At 40.9% G+C, this 20,226-nt stretch overlaps 1 protein-coding gene across 20 annotated transcripts in view; it reads left to right on the forward strand.

Moving 5' to 3' along the window:
* CDH4 (cadherin 4) overlaps positions 1-20,226 on the forward strand; it is an 823,907-nt gene that overhangs the window by 565,760 nt on the left and 237,921 nt on the right. The window contains exon 1 of one of the 20 annotated variants that reach the window (XM_039498113.1): positions 1,510-1,530. The exons of 18 other annotated variants lie outside the window; for them this stretch is intronic. Coding sequence is in view for 1 of the 2 variants with exons in the window: in XM_039498097.1 (XP_039354031.1) it covers positions 2,991-3,075 (85 nt within the window). In the remaining variant the exon portion in view is untranslated. Of the gene's footprint in view, positions 1-1,509; positions 1,531-2,967; positions 3,076-20,226 lie in introns of those variants that run through there. One more of the 20 variants, XM_039498097.1, reaches the window with a different exon arrangement.

Consider the following 20,226-nt stretch of genomic DNA (forward strand, 5'->3'; position numbering starts at 1 on the left):
CTGCTTAAGCAATCAGACACAACAGGGAATAGTGATAACATCTAATATCACCACTCCACAGGTGCATTGTGCAGCACAAATACACTGGAAGGAGGACAGCTTAAACACTTGACAGCAGTAATAAGCAAGACAGCCTATGTTTTTCTTTTCAGAAATCAGTAGGTGGGGGGAATCTTCCCATGTTACTTGTGTTCTTCCCTTTTTATTTATTTATTTTTTATTTTGTATTATTTCAAGTAACTTTTGTTGCTCATGAAAATGAGGAAATAAATGCACCAACCCAGGCACACTCCAACCCAATAGGTGCATTCATCCTGAATGAGTCTCTTACAAAGGCGGCATCTCAACATTGTGGGTCCGTCCGCTCTTCTCAAATGTCCAGAGCATCCCTTCTACCTGCAAAGTGTGATGTTCTCAGCTGGTGTAAATGGGCAAAGCAGAGGATACAATCCCCTCTATTTTGGGGGTACATCTGTTCTGGGAAGGCCTTGGTAGGTACCAGGATTTGCAACTATCTGCTAGACTCACCACTGAGACTCTGTGATGAATGTTAACAAAAACAGCATGTGCCAGGTGTGAGACAGAGGGAAGGCAGGATGGGTGAAGAAAAGGGCTAGATGAGGAAATGAGGCAACAGAGGGAACAATGGCAGGCAATAAAAAATGGATCCAAATCAAGAGTTTATTCTCTGAGGGAAGGAAGGTTCAGTGCATGGGAGCTCCTCAGGGTAGAACAGTATTACTCTTTACCCACTTCTGTAAACCAGCTCTGAACAGCTTTACTTATCAGATTAGCCCACCACTTTCTGACCAGCATCTGCTTGCCAGAGGAGATGCGTGAAAGGGAAGGATGGAGGTGATAGTTGGGAGGATGTATATATGGCACAGTGCAGGGATTCAAGATGCCAATTGAACAGCTATTGTTTTTAAGTGATTTGCTTTTATAAAGGTTAGCAAAACCTTAAAATTAGCCACACAGATCTGCACCTTCAAAATTCCTTGAGGTTTGGGCCAACATCAGAGCTAGTTATGGCTAATCAGAGTTGATTTGCCCATTCCTTATTTAAAGGCCTGATATTCAGACAAGTTAGGCATACCAGCTGTGTGTGAAAATCAGGTGATGATAATGAATGGCTAATAGATTCATTTGTAGTGTAATTATCTGATTTGTGCATATAATCCTGATGATAGTGCGTGATATTAGGCACATAAATATCAAGCTCTGAATCTTTAAAATGTGATAGGATATATCCATAAATGCGCAGTACCAAGGCATGGCATAAGTCAGGATACAATTGTGATGTCAGTGAGGACTAATCTGAATAGTTGGATGAAGATTGTGGCTGCTTTTGACTATTGATCAGTAACTCATTACTTCAAGCTACAGGCTGTGGGCTATTACAATCATTTACACATGCCCAAAAGAAAAAGGTCGTTTCCCTACCCCCATTTAGAGAAATAACACACATGCCCTGCAAGCCTACTTAACTGAAATGTTTCTGGGACATCTGAGTAATCAAAGGACAACTGGGTGAGTAATTCACACTGGGGGACAGAATCATGATTCAGACAAGAGAGTGTTTTACTTAAATGAAGATTGAATCAATGGTTTGTGCTGCATTTTTTTCAAAGTGGGAATTTTGTCATGTCAGAAACCAGTAAAAGCTTGAGAAGATACTGATGGCTTTTCAGTTGTGTCCTTTGCTGGCAAGCATCCAAATCCTCCTGCTTTTCTTTTTTAACTCTTTTATTTATTCAATAATCTATTTTAGTTCTTTTGACTTTTTGAAATTTTAATTTACATGCAGAAGTAAAATGTCAATAAAATTCTACAACATTTTATGGACTGGGTGATACTGTCCCTGCTTCTTTGTGAAATCTTTAATAAGAGTTTTATGTCAAAAATTTCCAGACGATAATTACCTTGAAATAAACATTTCATTTGTGTTTAGAAAAATAAATAGATCATGCATAGCATCTTCCAGTAGAAAAGACATTGTTAGCTATGCTACCATTTCCTGCGGCTGGAAGTATGGAACATGAGACAAATACTTGGAAGGTTTCAAATTTTTGGTCAAGGTTCTTCACGAGACATATATTGATTACATCAGCATTAACTCTGCCAACTGATTAATTCACTCATAATCCTGTAATTAAAAAAATAAATCCCAGATTGGCTCAGTCTTGCAATCCTTACTCACCCATGTAGTTTTTACACACACGAGCACAGTCTACTCATGCAAGTAAGGGTTGCAGAATCAAGTTCCTGATTTGTCTACAAAGGAAACCCAGGTGGGTTTTTTACCACCATTTCACTCTAGAAAAACAGTGTGATTAATGAAAAACTTGAATTAATTGGTGATGTAAACCCCAGTGGAAAGAAACTCTCCATTTTTCCTTATCTTTGCGTAGTAGTGCAAACTGAGAACTGGTCCAGAATGAATAATTAAATATCAAAAATCAGAATAAAGTAAATAAAACTGCAGCTTAAATTAATGTGTACATGTCCTGTATAAAAAAAATGTTTAGTAGTGAGAGTATGCCGTACAGCTTATATCCATGTTGTTAGAAACACAGTGGTTCCACTGAACAGTCGAGATATACCAGGATATATACACAGCGCTAATATCTGATACACCTCTGATCCAGCAAACACTAATATGTTGAACTCTAAGCAGGTGAGTCCATCAAAGCGTAAAGCTCTCATTGCCATCAAAGCGTAAAGTTAAGCACCTAAATTAATGCTGAAGTGTTTGCAGGATTGGGGCCTTAATTCTCTGTATTTGGAACAGGAAATAAGAGTAGGATTCAGGGCCCATATTAGAGATGACTTCATATCTCACATCAGACATGGAACCAAGAGGGAAGTACATAAAGACATCACTGCAAAATAATCTTCTTTCATATGGCAACATGCAAAACACCATTAAAGGTTGCCATCCAAATTTGTCATCCACTCTGTGGCTTCTGATGACATAGATTGAAGCAGGGATGCCCCTCCGGAGGAAGATCTTCAAGGGCAGTGGTTCAGTACATATTCCATGGTGTGAATGTCTTCTCCACATTCACATATCAGGTGAACCTTAATTTTCCTTTTGTGTAGTAGGCAGTTCCAGTGCCTGTGTGATGTTCTGATGCAGTTTGCTCTAATCCATATCTTACAAGGCATGGTGAAGCCCAGTGATTGGTCTGTAGGATCCGTGATCAGGTCTTGATTGTTGCCCCCGCCATTTTCCCACAGCCTTTGCTACTTCTCTTTTGTTGACAGACCCAAGGTTTTAAGAGCTTTGGCTGCTAACCAGAAGGGGTTCCTGGAGTTCAGGTGGTATCTTGGAGCGGAGAGGTTGGTGATCTTCATAGGTGGATGAGACTGGGTTTGTTATGTATTCATGTATTATTGCTGCTTCAGTTTTTGAGGGATGGTGATAAGGTATGTGCTAGGACAGGAAGCCAGACTGTTGGTGTTAACTTCAGCTTTCCTGTGACAATCCTCATAGCAGTGTTCAAATGCATGTTGATAAACTTTGTATGTATTGCCTTTGTATGTATTGCTCCTATACATGGAGCTTCTTAGAAGACAAAGGCCAAGATGGCTGACTGTAAGGTGTGAGCATCTGCTCACCAACTGGTCCCGGTTAGTTGGTGAATTACATTGCTTGTAGCTGATATTTTGGCAGCAGTCTTCATCAGATGTTGGCGGTATGTGAGGCTGCAATCCAGAACCACTTTGAGATATTTCAGGAAATCCTCATGCCTGAGCTTGATATTGCAGAAGGTAATACTAAGGCACTTCTTTGCATGTTTGTTGCTCAGGTGGAACATGGAGACAGCTGTTTTTTGAGGTTTTGGTTATAGTTACCATAACCAATAAGCTGGCTGTCCCATGAAGACAAGCTGAGCTCAGCCTTGGTTGTGACTTAGCAGCAGTCTCTCAGCCTGGCCCGTGATGTAGCAATTTAGCAGAAATTTGTAATCCTGAGTGGGTGTGATGGAGCATAATTAGAATGACTGACCCCAGATGTGGAGGACTACTTAAATGGAACTGAACTGAGTCAGAGGGAGGAGACCCAGGTAATAGGAAGAAGGATGGTGTCCTTTCTGGAAAAGGCCTGGGGATGTCAGACTGGAAGAGAGCCACAGGGAGCATATTAGACTCCTGTTGGAGAAGTCCTGAGATAGGGAGTTGGGTTTGTAAGTGACACGGAGATCCCTGAGTAAATTGCCAGAGTCCCTGGGGAAGAAAGGAGCAAAGTTGGAAATGCTGCTTGTGAAGCCACCTAGAAGGAGCTCTGCAGGGCCCAGGAATAGAGGCAAGGCAGAAGATGTTATTAGTTGAAAGATATAAATGGACTTTTCATTACTCGGAAAGGGGTTTAAACTTTTATGTGACTTAGCCAGGGGAGCAGGCCACAGAGCAATCAGATAGAGACTCAGGAGAAAAGACAGGTGAGAAAAGGCCATGGAAGGGCCAAGGAAATGGCCAGCAGAGGCATTAGAGACAAGGTCCCCCTGCACCGGAACAACTAGGTACAAGGGTGATCCTGAGGTGAGGATCCACCATAACAGTGCTCCGCCATTTTTTTCATATCTTCTCTGAGGATGCATTCTGTGGGGGTAAAAGTGCTCCCTTGATGGCAAGCCTGCGATAATCCACACATCCAAATGTCCATGCCACTGATATAAATAGTCAAGAGCAATGGTGCCAAGACAGATCCCTGTGGAAGCCCACAGCTCAGTGAACGAGGTTTGCTAATCTGTTCCATTTGTGGTTGGCGAGCATGACTGTCAGTAGGCGCAGTGTTGTTCTGCTTTGTGCTATTTTTGACACTGGTAGAAGCAGGCAGTCCTGACAACCCATGTCATATGCCAAAGACAGTGCACAAAGGCCACTGCATTGATAGCCGGGTTTGATATAGGTTGTTCGTGCAATTACCCAATTGCAGGTGCTTCATCTCAGTCAAAACCTACATTGCTTTTTAGAACTATAGTCTTCAAAGATGAGGATAATTCTCTGCAGTAGCATCCTTACCAAGAGCTTGTGCATTACACATTGTAATGACTTTGGCTGGTAGTTTTTCGGATCATCAGCTGCTCTCCATAGTTTCAGGGAGGCAGTGACCTTTGCCTGTTGCCATTTTTTGTGCAAAGTAGTAAGACTTGATAACACTCTCCCCAGCATTGTGTGTTGCATGTATTTAACCTTCAAAATAAATCAACAAATCATATCAACCAACCAACACAAAGGGAAAAAACATATCCCAAGCCAAGTGTTTACCCCCAAAAGTGAGAAGAGACAGACTCCATGAAGTCTACTAGAGACTTCTCTATTGCAACCGATTTTACATGAAAGATGCTCAGATACTATGGTGATGGGTGACATCCCAAAACCCTAAGATAGATTCTATGTTTTTCCCTGCAAATCTTTCAGTTTTTAGGAAATAGCTTTAAAATATGACTGGATGGATAGAAACTTTAGTAAGATGGTAATTACAAAATCTAGAGATAATTAGAATCTAAGGAGGAAAAAATAAATGTGTAATAAAATAAATATGGTCTACACATTGTGTATTTTGTGCATTGTATGTGAGTCTTACAGATAAGGCCTGCCCTTTATGTGTAATAAAGTTTTTATGGACGTTTTCCCAACAACAGTTATTTGACCCTTTGTCCAGTGCCAAAATGTGTACTCCCACAGCAGTATAAGACATTGTCTGCTGCTCTCCACTGACAGCATTTCAGTGCTGCTGTATTTTATGCAGTTTATGGAACTCAAGTGGTATACGATGTTTTGGTTTCATCAGGTTAAAATGGTGGAGAAAGAATGCACGTTTTTTGTAAGAGGCCATGCACTGCAAGGCGGGATGTTGCTGAATAATGGCTGGCTGTTATGAAGAACAGATAAGGTGGGGGAGGTAATTTTTTTTATTGGACCAACTTCTGTTCGAGAGAGAGAGAAGCTTTTGCCATACAGAGCTCCTCTACAGTCGTGAAGAACTGCATTCATCCTACCAAGTAGACAGGGCTGGCTCCAGGCACCAGTGAAGGAAGCAGGTGCTTGGGGGGGCCAATGGAAAGGGGCGGCATGTCCAGGTCTTCGGCGGCGGGTCCCTCAGTCCCTCTTGGAGCAAAGGATCCGCCACCAAAGAATGAAGCGGCGCGGTAGAGCTGCCGCCAAAGTGCCGCTCATCGCAGCTTTATCTTTTTTTTTGTTTTGTTTGTTTAGCTTCGCTACTTGAGGCAGCAAAAAAGCTGGAGCCAGCCCTGCAAGTAGAAATTTATGAATGTGTGTTATGTTTGTTGTTAAAAAGAATCAGTCATTCATTTTTAAAGGAAAAGAGAGAATCTGCCTGGTTTATGGTGACTTATTACTCTCTTGGGAGTTTCCTGACCACGTCTCACTATTTATATGTCTGGCTTTACTCAACCTGAAGTCATCTACCTAAAAATAAGAGTTGAACAGGAAACTAAGGTTATCCATAGTGGTCTTTGCCATCAAACCTGTGAATGATATGCTGCAGCTTGTCTCCTCCAGTATGCCTGGTGCTAATTGTTATATTATTGGCTGAACACACAGCCTTATGGAGAAAATTTGCAAACAATGTAGCCTGGAAAGCCAGGATTGGAAGTGGTATCTGACTACAGCCACGGCTCAGTAATGAACCCAATCCAGCAGTTTTTTGCACCCAGAACTCCTGCTGAATTCCTGTTTGGAGCATGCAAAGAATGCAGGATGAGGCAGGATATAACCAGGCTGCACAATGCAATATGTGGTAGACGCTACCAGTAGGTATTTACATGCATCTTTATTGAGAGAAAACAATGTTTTCCTTTTGGATTCTGGGTTTGTGTACTTTTGGAAAGCACTTGGCAGCCACAGCAAATATGTTTACAAAAAGAGCAGAACTGGTAAAGTTCAAGTTCCTGTTTGGATTCAACCCCAGCAAACTGAAGCTGAAACTGTGCCAGACGTTTGAAGCTGCCAGACGACAGTTCATCTCAAACAGAAAACTGAAGAGGGAGAAAGAAATTTGTCAAATAAATTCCATGTGGAATTTCAGGCAGTTTAATTTGATTCACTACACTCAGAAATGTCTTGGATTTTCCTATTGTTTCTTTACTTGATACCTTCTGTGATCTCACTGCTTTGTGCCACATTTATCACATCCTCTAATTCACTGCTTTGGCACCCCCTTGGTGTAGCTGATGATGTTATATTAGGTTCTGCAACATCCAACAAGTGAGATTAAGGCCAATAGGCTGAATCCTTACTCATGGTTTGGTCCTGAAATAGTAAGGTTTGGACTGCTGTCAATATGATAGACCTTTTGTAGATAGAGGCAGCCTCTTCTGTGCAATCTGAAATCCATGAACTAGTCTCTGACAGAGTGGTAAAGCAAAGCTGGCCTTTGTTATGCTCTGGCTTGCTGACTGCGTGCCTGAAATTGAACCCAACTGGGTCAGAAAGAAATCTGCAAGCTCTATGGGCATGGTTGTCTTAAATGTCAAAATAGCTAAATCCAGTGGATGCTGAGCACTATTAATTTCCACTGAAACCTGAAGATTTTGTACATGCTTTATAGTGAAGTCAAAGAATACTATTACTCGCTGTGCACATAGTCAAGTTGAACAGCATGGCAAATGTAGGCACTCTATCCTAATTCATTTGATAAGGCGGTTTGCAAATGCTGGTATTCGTGCTTAAACCAAATTAGTCGGTATTCCCTTTTCAGGTGGGAACACAAGGCCTGATTTTCTTCTAGCTTATTATGATTTAAACAAGTGTAACTCCATTGATTTGAATGAAGTTAATCCTGATTCAGACTAGTGTAAGTGAGAAGAGCATCAGGCCCATTGTTCTCAGAGCTTATTTGTAGAACAAATCTACTAGGAATTCCATTTCTTTACTTGGATCTCTATTTTTTCTTCAGTGACTTGTGCATCCTCTATTTCCAGGGGTGTGTGTGTGTGTGTGTGTGTGTGTGTGTGTGTGTGTGTGTGTGTGTGTGTGTGTGTGTGTGTGTGTGTGTGTGTGTGTGTGTGTGTGTGTGTGTGTGTGTGTGTTGAAAAGGATGCAGAGAGGAAAGCATGAAGCTACCTGACTTCTCAGGACCATATTTTCACTCTCCCTTTCTCCGAACTCCTGTGCTGGAAATGGGTCTCTATCAAACCTCCCTTTCTTAAAAGTTCCTACAGCACTCTATTGCTTTATTTTATGTACTAACCAGATGGAAAAGGTGTACATCTGTGGCATCCAAGATAAATCTCCATCAGGTTAGCAAATGAGGTCTCAGACAAGTCAGGGTCTAGACACTGTGATGTTACTGCTGCAGATAACTTTGTGTGACATCCCCATGGTACAAGCTGGACTTTTGAACATCAGTGTCCCCTTAATTGTCCAGACCAGGGTGCCTCTTACACTGCTGTGCTAGTGAAAAGCAGCCTCTCCAGGCTCCGCTCACACGGCCATAAGCATGTAAAGGTACCCCAGCAAAGTTACATGAATGCTCTGCCAGCCATTCATGAACAGATACAGGGCAAAACCCGCATATCCCTGAGTCCCAGTCTTGCACCCCAGAAATGTGAGTCTTACAATGCTCAAGACCACCATGATCAGTGTAAGCTCAATAATCAGTCCACCAGGCCATCAAAGGGTAATGGGTATACACCAGCCTTTGTTAACCTGAGTAGAGATTCCCTAAACACATTTCAGTCAAAACACACTGGTTTAGATAAAATACTAAAAGAAGTTTATTAACTAGAGAAAGATTGGTTTTAAGTGATTACAAGTCAGACTTGGTTACAAACAAAAATAAAAGGATAAAATCACAATCCAGTTCCTAAACTTTACCAAGGCTAATAATTCGAAAAGCAAAACAATTTCTCTCATCACAAGCTGCAATACATTTCACAGGCTGTCTCTTTTCAGCCTGGAACCGCTTCTCCCACGGTTCAATGATGCTTCTCTTCGTCTTCCAAACAATCTTTCTTTTATATGTTGAGATGGGGGGAGCACAGGGAACCGAAGCCCTTATTCCTCCTTTTTATACCCCTACTCCTTGTGCTGGAAAAATCCTTGCTGGGTCCTGGGGTCATTGCCTAAATACTCTGCAAACCATCCTTCGATGACTTGCAAATTCTTGTTTACACTTTCTGTGTACGTGCAGTTTGTGCTGTCTCGGAAGTGATGTGTAAATCCTTTGTTTGCAGTTAGCAGGCAATAGTTTTCTAACACCTGTGGACAGTCCTTTGTGTCTCTCAGGGGCTAGTTTGTGGGCATCCCCCAGACTCACAATACGTTTCAGTAACAAACATATAGCAGAGTCTCATAACTCCATATACAACGTTTTTGCACACATTTTAACAGGACTCTGATGTTCAGTAGCTCATGAGTTTTCAAATGATACCTCACAAGGCATGCTTTGCACAAAATATATCATAACCATACAAAAGTGATGAACATGGGGTACAGGGTGTCACGCTTTGCATGGGATGTTTGTGGTTAAATTACTTTCGTTTACCCACAGAGTATTAAAATTGTTATTTCCCAAGTATGCATCTCCATACTGTCTGAGTTTCTCACCCTGCAACATCTATTGACGTTTATAACATTCCCCTGCATAGATAGCTTGACAAACCAAGTGTTATGAAAATTAGTGTTAAGAAATAGAACTTCAAGTCTTTTCCTGCAAATTAACTGTACAGGGATTTATTTACTCTGTGCTGTAGTAATATTAATTAAAACACATGCCACTGCAGGTAGCTCTCACATTTTGCCCTTTGCTCTGAAGCAGAGAAAACTCATTGATTAATCCATGAGGTTAATCAGTCCATCTTATCTGGAGAGTTAATCATAGAGAGTTCCTGCAACAAGGCCAAAAGGAATGTGGGTTCATTTACTGCTGCTTAATCGAAGAACCCAAACTGTCCTGTACAGCGGACAGAGATTTGTTTCTACTTAACAAAATGACCTCATTAGTGCTGTAGTAAATTTCAATACTATGGCATGAAGGTGTGGAATTTTAAGAAGAGCCAGGTTCATACAGTGATTGGCCATAAAATTTCAGCGTTTGCCAACAACTAGCACAGAATTACCGAGATCTTTCCTATTCTAAGGATGAAATCAAACCAGGCTAGAGGGGAAAATGTGTATTATGGTACCATTATGTGGTAACTGTTAGGCATGTGTTGATTCTTTGATGGCGCCCACCATATTTGCTGAGCCTGATTCACCACTGGTTACTCCAGCTTTATGGCAATGGAACTCCCATGGACTATGGTGGACTTACACCTGCATGAAATGAGATCCATGCAGTGGCAAATCAGGCCCTTGTGTGTCATTTATGCTCATTGTACCATGACATGAACTGTGACTTGATGTATCTTTCTTCAGAGAAACTGAAGTATTTTTCCCAAACACTTCATCTGCAGGAGCTCATCTGATCAAGCTCTGTAGGCTCCACCCCCATGCCACCTATTCCCCCAAGCCCCCCCCCCGTCACTTGCCCTTATGGCCAGTAAAAAGTGATGACACATGGTCCCCTGACCCCCCCCCCCCCCGTTCCGGAGCATCTGGTGGCCAGCAGTGTTCCCTCTAATTTTTCCCACCCTATTTGACAGAGGTACACTGGGAAATTGTTCAGGGGCAATAGGTAATGACTGTTAGAAAAGGGAATTTGTCTAATATAGAAGTGTGAAGCCTGAGGTTGCGTATTTGTTTATTTTTGGTGTAAGTTGTATATGTTTGCTTTTCCTTACTAGTTCATCTTTGAATCTGTGATTTTTCTATTAAGTAAACTTTTTTTTAAACCTCTAGCAGTACTCTGGAGTCCAAACTGTGTGGAGTGTGTATCCCAAAGTGAACTGATAATGGGGTAGGTCTCTCTCCTGCGTGGGTGATGAACCAGAGGGGGAAAGTCTGAGTGCTGGTATTTAAGAACTCGGGGTAGAAGGATTTGGGGAGACTCAGGACTGGAAGGACTGTTGGGGGTCATGCTGCAAGGAATAACTAGGTTGATGGAAGCCAGGGTGGGACCTTCGTGCTTGTAGGCTGACTGCTGGCATCAAGGATCTGAGCCTCGCAACACAGGCTTAAGGCACCCCAAAGTTACAAGGCAGGTGGTAACTGAATCCCTTACGGATCTGTCACCAGCACAATGTTACCTATTGTCCTTGAACAGTTTCCCAGCACAATTTGTTAGTGACTCTTTGATTTAAATTAATACTACACTGATGTCCTCTGAGTAAAGCTTTTTATCCCCCTTGGTTTCAATGCTCCACAGGTTGGAATTGAAGCACAGATCTAGAGGAATCCTAAATACCAGTCCGTGAGTGTGGGCCTTGGGAAATATTGTCTTTGCCAGTGCTCAGTTCTAATCCCATAAAAATAAATGATACTGTTGAAAGCATCCCCATATCGACTACTAGAACATGTCAATTTTTATACAGAAATTCTTCTACTGTTGTTCTTTTCTGAGCTAGCCCCAGAGCTGACAGCGTATGTTTTGCACTGCAGTGAGGTAGATTGATTGATCCTAAATAGAAAAGCCTTTGGGGTCTACAGCTGATACGTTAGCTCTGGAACAAAACCTGAATAAAGCATGTTAATGTACAGCAAGGAGCCTGGCTTAACTGGACCAACTCCTGGCTTACTGAAAATTAGTTAGAGGATGTCTGGCTGCTGCTACTGTGATTCATCTTTTCTATTATGTACTATAGTCACTCTCTCCAGGGTGCCTTTATTCCCCTCCAATTCCAAAACCCAAAGTGAAATATACATTTCCTTCATTAAAAGCACCTATTTTAGTTGAACTGTCTTAGAATAAATGGAAAATAGCACAGGTGAGACTGAGAGACAGGTGGGCACCTTCTGGGAATTAATTTTTGTTTACTATAAGGCTGGCTTGGTTTCGTTTAAGTGGGAACTAGATCTGATACTATATCCACTGTTTTTTAAATGCACTCCCAGCTCTTCATAGCCGTTGGCTAACTACAAGAGCAACAGGATGGTTCAGTTTCCTTTCCAAATCCAAATTTCAATGTGATAAAGTGTGTTGTGCCTGTTCTTTGCATCTGGTCACAGTATTCCAGTGGGAACTGAAATCCTGTATAGGCAAGAGCTGTCCAAAGTCGTTATAAAGCTAGAGAAGGTGTTGTAGGGATTAGGCAGTGGGGCCTCTATCCAGCTCTCACAATTCCTTTATTTATAGTTTAACACCTGTGCACAAGCAGGGGTTACAACTTGCATCCATAAAACCTATGAAAGGCATTGGTTTTTGTGGGTGCAAAACATACTTTATCTTAGTAAAATGCACACAGGGTTCTTAGAAATTGTATAGGGTGTGCATCCATATTTGCACCTGCAAAGTGAGTACACAAATGTGTGTGCTCAAAACAGAGGATGATCTTTGAAATTTTAAATCTAATTTTTTTTAATTCTCTATAATCAGAAAAAAGTGTTTTTTGTTTTTTTTTTTACCAGCCATGTAAAATGGAATAAGTTTTGCCTTTACTTGTTGCTTGTTTACTGTTTCAGTAGCGTAGGCCAGTGGTTCTCAACCTTTCAAGACTAGTGTACCCCTTTCAGGAGTCTGATTTATCTTGCATACCCCAAGTTTCACCTCATTTTAAAACTACTTGCTTACAAAATCAGACATAAAAATACAAGAGTGTCACAGCACATGACTGCTGCTTACTTTGTCACTTTTCCAATATAATTATAAAATAAATCGACTGGAATATAAATATTGTACTTAGATTTCACTGTGATAGTTGAGCGTATTTTTCATTTGTGAGCCTTGTCTGAAGCCCGACGCCTGGGGCTGAAGCATGTAACTTAGCTTTGCCGGGCCCCCTGTGCTGTGGGGCCTCAGGCAGTTTGCCCCTCTTGCCACTCCCTAATGCCGGCCCTGAACTTGCGATCCCCCTAAACCCATCCCACAACCCCCCTGGGGGTTGCCACCTACAGGTTGAGAGACACTGATCTAGATAAGTTGAGTAACCCTTGGAAGAGCCTTGGGTGCCCTCAGGGATACACGTTTCTCTGGTTGAGAAACACTGGTGGAGCCAGTTGAGAAGTGGGTGAAATCACTTTAACCAAGTATACTATATGTTACAAATGTGATGCAATTTGTGCTATTGTACATACTGTATATGTGGATTCATTATAGCTGAAGACTACAAGAACATAAATAAGAGTGTGTTTAGTACAAGGTCGTACACTAAAGTGTAAAGGAGGTTTAATCTGACTCCAGACCGGCAAATATTAGTGACCATAAGCACAAAGATTTTATATAATCTACTGGGACAGTATGCGTAATGTCCACAATTAACTGCCAAAATGAAGACACGACAAGGTGTATATTGCCACCTTTTGCAATTTGCTGTCTAGCCATTTGTATGCAAGGTAAGCATTATTCATTGTGACAGCTGCTAGCATGCAATATTTCAAGCCTATATTGACATATGTGGAAGAGATTGTCAAGAGACAGAGAAAGAAAGATTGATCAAGGAGATTAGTTAAAATTGCCCCAGGTTACAATATTATTGACTCCCACAGAGCAAAGAGTAGGAACTTCCTTGCTTATCACACAAATGTTTTCTTCAAATCAGACACTGGGATATGTTTTTTTTCATCACATTTATTTGTTTAAATCAGTTGACTATCTGTGGAAAGTTCTAGATTGACAGCTGGAGAGGATGATTCACAGAACAGGAGCAGCATAGACTGCAGCAGCGGAAGGGTCCCCACCCTGCCAGTGAATGTGTCTCAGCAATGACTTTGGGCTTCTCTAGATTACAGATTATATCAGTCTAATTTATGTCATTCGGGGGTGTGACTAAGCCACCCCCTGAGAGACGTTATTTACACCAACCTACGTGCCGGTGTGGACAGCGCTACGTCGGCAGGAGAGCTTCTCCCACCGACATAGCTACCACCTCTCAGGGAGGTGGTTTTATTGTGCGGACAGGAGCGCTTTCTCCCAGCTGTGGGGAGCGTCTTCACACTGTAGCGCTTCTGGCATAGGCTAGCTCTTAGAGCGACCATCCGTAGGGTCAGAGGATAGACTGAGCAGTCCTTCACTTCCCAGCTGTGGTTCCCAGCACAGGATTGTGTGAGTGGAAGCACTTGTCCTTTTGGAAATTGACTTTTTTCATACAGACCTCCCATCAGATAGGGACAGCTTTCGGATACTGCTGGACCTACAAGTGAAAAGCATGAGCCCATATTTTCTTCTAACAGGTAACAAAAATCTTTGACTTAAACCACCACGCAGGAAGAAAAATTAGAAAGAAAAAAAAACAGATCCAACATTTGTTGCAGTTGATCAATTTCAGTGACTGTACTGGGCATTGGATTGGGCCCCCATCAAGAGCAAGTTATTAGGAATTAACCATGTTCTCCCTGTAAATGATGGAGCCGTTTCAGATTGGCCTCTGTGATCAGCATCTGGAATTCTCGCCTGTCACATTAGTAGATAGAGTGGTGACTGGGGCTCCATAAACACTCACCTAAATTAAGATGCACAGCTTTTTGATTTTGGGAGCGATGGAGGGTTCATTAGGATGGGGAAATAGTGAGATTTCCTAATAAGAGTTATACATTTCAAATAGAAATACAATTTCAGAAGGAGACTGATTATAGATATAACCTTCCATAAACTGCTCTTTTCCCTACCCACTGATGTTTCATTTGTGTTTTGTAAACTCAGGACAGTTAGTTAATAATCCAAACTCTCTCTTACACACACACACACACTGTATATGCCATATAAAAAACTGTTCTTAAACTGCATGCCGTCAAACCTGATCACCAGGGATATGATCATTACACACACTTACCAACGACATTGTTTGAATTGCTGCTTTTCCTTTTACCAGTAGACTTTGTTTTGCCCACAGTGCTATAAATATTAAATAAAGACACTCAGAGTTTATTAGTGCAATATTTTAATGGGGACATTCTTGAAAATGTAATGCATAAAATTAGTAACATCAGATTGATATCTTGCAAAAAAAACCCCAACAAACCATTGTTTTTATCGGGTTTTAGTGCTATCATTTTTTTCTATTTATGCATGATTTGTCTGCTACAAAGCAAGGAGGGCTTTGGGTATTTCATTGTCTGTGTGAGAAACAAATCCAGTTATGGTATTAGATTATAGCATTAGACTCATTACAAACAATCCAGGGAAAAAGAGGGGTTTTTATTTTGCTTTTACGTTGCAGCTGCTGTAAATGGAATGGCATTGCTGAGTATTTGTATTTTGTTTTAAAAACCTAGTATTACTAGTCAGATCCCTGAATGCTATAAAGAAGACTGTCCCACCTGTACAAAGTACTTTTTAGAGATAATAAAAATTGCATAGAGCTAAATGCATTCTCTCAGGCTAAAGGGAAACAGAATCTCATTCCAAAGTTCTCATCTTCTGTTCAACCTGGCACCATTAGCTTTTGTAATTCACACCAAACAATCCCAGAAGGGCTCCAGAAAACTAAACTTCTCATATTTATCCACAAGATTTCTTAACAATAGGGTGGGTAAAACAACATATATTTAGTGTTTGTCCACGTCCCTTTTTTCCTAGGCTAAGTAAGAAATGTGTTTTTCAGGGAGAGGGATCGGTATGCAAAAATCTGCTCCCCTTGCTTTGTGGCATGCGGGGGGAAGTCACTTAACATGTTCATTTCCTAGGTTTGGTATAATCATAAAGGGGTTAATGAGGCCGTGTGATCTACCAATTTGAACGGGAAACTGGGAGTCAGAATTTCAGGGTTCTGTTCCTAGCTTTGCCATAGGCTCACATCTGAGCCTTGGGGAATTCACTTGACCTCAGTTTGCTCATATTTAAGATGGGTGTAATACTACTTAGTCATACAGGTACCATGTCAGTGCATGAACACCAGTAAAGGTCTGATCAAGCAACCTGTGAAAATTTGGCCCAAAAATGTATTACACACTCATTGTTTTCAAACAAATAATACTTTACAATGAGACATACTCCATTTTTTTAACATTACTGATTAATGAACATTGCTAGATTGTAAGAACACCACCCATAAATACAATGTATTTATTTACAAAATACTCAAGAATATTTGCTAGCTAGATTGCCTGTCTGACTGAATGGTCTCTCACCTTTTTTCAGAAGATAGATGCTGGCTGGGGCAATACATTGCCCACTACTACTTATAAGGGGAGATTAAATTGTTGTGTCTGGTGACCTCTTTTCTGATTACGGAGTCTTAGTGTTCTTAGCTTAGCCTCCTCCAAATGGCTTATGAAAATAAGAAAATGGCTTATGGGAATATGAAAAACAAAGGCTGTTAATGTATATCCTAAATACTCAGTTCTGCCATCATTCCTTGTACAAAGATTCATTGAAATCAATAGGAGGTTTGAATGCAGATGCATTGTAGCATTGGGCCACAAGTATCAAAGCAAGAGAGCAAGTGATTTGCTAAAGATCTCACAAAGAATGACTATGAAAAGAGACACCTTTACACTATTAAGTGTCTTATGCACCTTGTGCTGGGTAGTAACGCCAGAGCACTCCATGCCTGTAAAACTAAACTGGCTTACATTAAAAGAACTTCGTTACACAGGTGCTGCAACTTCATCTAGCATTCAAGCCTTGTGCAAACAGACGGGCTTGCTGATCTCCAATTTTTTCCGTCCTTGAAACGGTGCTCCTTCCTACAAGTTCCATGCAGATTGCTATATATGTAGTGCTAAATAAAGGCACCGTTTGTACAGAGATGAACTTGTCAGTTGTATCTTCTGGCTTCTAAGCCCCATCTTCTGAAAAGAAAAGGCAGCAAATACAATGAAATGGCTCATGGACTGTTCCATTGTCACTGGTAGGGAAAGTGGGGTGTTTGCGCGGCAGTTAACGGATCAGAGTTTGAGTCCTAATATAGGGTGTACTTTTGCATATTAGTTTAGGTAGGAAAATTTGTAAGATGACTCTTTCAAGTCCAGGAGAAAGGAGACTGCTTTACCTTAGCACTGTTCAGCCTTTTGGCTAAAACCAAGGGACCTGTTTACATTGATAATATGGTTGCCTTTACTGGGCAGAATGGTGGACAATACCACTCCCTGGGGGACAGTGCCCTGAACTGCAGGTTGCTGTTATACCATGGTCCAACTCCTGGCAAAGGAACAGAGTCATTCCTGGACATGTGGCATTGTCTGGCTTATCAAAAAGTGGCTGTTGTTGGTTAAATAGGATTAAATGAGAAAAAATGTGTCCTGTTTTGAACTCGGAAGGATAAGGCTTAACTCTGATTTTTTGGTGAATAATGTCCATGGCCAAATTAAATGCAAGCAGACCTTCCCCCATAACACTAAGTCTGAGGCATTTTGGTGCCCAATGAGTTGAATGTGTAGACAGAAAATCTTGCGTGTTCATTGTGTGATCATCTGAGCCTGTCCAGTTAGCCTAACAAGCTAAATAATAATTTTAAAAAAGGACAATTCATGAACTTGTTGAATTTTTACACCATTTCCTGTTTGAAGAAAGATACAACTTTTTTCTTCCTTAGATGCCAGGCAGTCTGCTGCAACTTCTCTGCCTGACATTCAGTACCTATTTTGCCATACCAGATTTGTCATATTGCCTCCTTTCGTAGAGCAAGCAATTAAAAATGATGAGGGTAAAGGGTTAAACCTAAAAGCCTGCTAATGAGGATGCCTTACTGGTTTTCTTTTCATCCAGCATTTGATGGTGTTTTCAGCATAAGCTTTCGATAAGCATCACTGAACATTTATCCACAGTATATTAAAAAAAAAATTCCATCCTGTAAAAATGATAGATGTGGGGCTCTGCTGTTTATCTGAAATCCTAATTACTGATGCCGCTGCATTTGAATGTTAAATTCATGCAGTGTTCCTTAAACTTCAAATTGGTCAAAGAAAGATAGATCCAAGTCCACAGAGATCTGAGCTTGGTAAACATAGCCACTGGTCTTTTGATTGCTTTTTTAATTCAAGATTTGCATCAACTGCAAATGACATAAATGTAGAGCTATCTATAGAAAAAAAAATCAATGTTATTGGGCACTATGTACATTTTAAAATTTAATTCTGTATAAATTAAAGCAAAATGGGGAGGCAGGAATTTAAAAAGATGGATTGGTGTCGTATTTATTACAATAGAGTAATGTGCTTTTTCCCCCAAGATAAATGCTGTAGAAATTCTGTAAAATCCTGTAAAAGCATGCTCTTTGTGCGGTGAGGAGTGTGTGTATGTGTAATGATAATAGGGTTTGAGGGGAGTGCTAGCAATTCTGCTATACCACGTGGAAGCATATTTGCATTTTTGTGTGCTAGTATGTATAGTGTGACTGGAGCAGTAGCATCAGCTATGGTGAAGGTCGCTTAAGCGTTTCCATTGTAGTCTCCAGCTTTCAGTCACCAATGACCTGTGAAACATTTCCTCCTGGCTCCCTGAAACTTCCTACAAATGAGGCAGTTCCTTCCTTCTGCTGTAAATTCTGTGAAAATTGGGCATGGGGAGGAAATATCCAAAAGGATCTACTCCCGGAGATTCCCCCACAGTATTTTATTGGTAGCCAAAGGTTGCTGTCCTGCAAAAAAATGATATCCACCCACAAACTCTGCAGATCCTAGGGACTGTGTGGATTCTGTGGCACCCTGCTGCATTCATTTGTGAGTAACGTGCACTTTGAATGGAGCAGTGCATTGTAGCATTCACTGCTTGTCTCCTAAAGTGCACCCTGAATGAGGCAGTGTTCCATAGGAGCATCATGTAAAGTGCATTTTATAAGGTGCATGCTGTATTTTTTATTTGAAATGTAATATTATTTCATACAGTATATACAGACATCCTGATTCAGGAAAGCAATCAAACCAGTGCTTAACTTTAATTGACTGTAATTTGTAATATATATCTAATAAAAAACGAGGAGTCCTTGTGGCACAAAATACACAAAACTCTGGCCCAATATGACAACCTCCACCTAAGGTGAATGCAAAAACTCGGAGACAATCTTATCCATCCCCCACGCAAGTTTGTCTCCTTAGCGACCATAAAACATTAATACCTTCCTTTCAATCTTAATGAGTCTGTGTGATGGGCTTTTCCATTAAAGACATTTGGATTTAATTGTTGTGAGATAAATTTTCAAAGTATTTAGCTGTACAACTCTCATTAAAGTTTGACTTGTCTGGCTGAATCCCTCTACTCCCGTTTGAAAAGGTACCTGAGAGTCCACAGCAGAGATTATACAGCAATTGTGATCTAAATAGTGGATAAAACAATCCAAGAGAGGATTTTTTTCCCAGCAACATTGTTTGTGCTTTCCATAATTTATTGAAGCAGTTTTTGTAATGTACAATTGTGACATGCCCCAAGGTACAATCTGGACTATGGAATTGCTGTGCCCCTTAACTATCTTGCTCAGAGTACTTCTCTCACTGCTCTGCTAGTGGCAAGCAGCTCCTTCAGGTTTTGTTCTCACACAGCCATTAGTATGTGAAGGCACACCCAAAGTTACATGCAGGCTCTCTCAGCCACTCACAAACTGTACACGGGAAAACAACGGGGAGTCCTTGTGTCAGCCTTAGAGACTAACAAATTTATTTGGGCATAAGCTTTCGTGGGCTAGAAACCACTTCATCAGATGCATCAGGCTGCATCTGATGAAATGGGTTCTAGCCCATGAAGCTTATGCCCAAATAAATTTGTTAGTCTCTAAGGTGCCACGAGGTCGCCTCGTTGTTTTTGCTGATACAGACTAACATGGCTACCACTCCGAAACCTGTATACAGGGAGACACCTGCAAATTCCCCCAACCCCAGCCTTGCACCCCAGAAATATGCATCTTACACTGCTCAAGACCCCCTTGACTAGAGTAAGCTCGTTAATTAGTTCATCATACCATCAAAGGGTACAAATATGCAACAGCCTTTGTAACCTGAGTACCAAACCCGTGGCCAACCTTCAATCAAAACCACACTGGCTTAGATAAAACATTAAAATAAGTTTAACAACTACAAAAAGATAGATTTTAAGCAATTATAAGTGATATAAGCATAGACATTCAGAATTGGTTACAAAAGGAAATAAAAGATTTAAAAAACGCAAGCTATTTCCTAAACTTTATCAGGTTAAGTCAAATTTGAAGCAACAAGGCTTCTCTTACCTAAAAGCCTACAGCAGTCTGTGCCAACTGGAAAGCTTTTCCAATTCGGACCACTCCCTAAATT

The sequence above is a fragment of the Mauremys reevesii genome, linkage group 13 (assembly GCF_016161935.1).
Source record: "Mauremys reevesii isolate NIE-2019 linkage group 13, ASM1616193v1, whole genome shotgun sequence".
NCBI lineage: Eukaryota > Metazoa > Chordata > Testudines > Geoemydidae > Mauremys > Mauremys reevesii.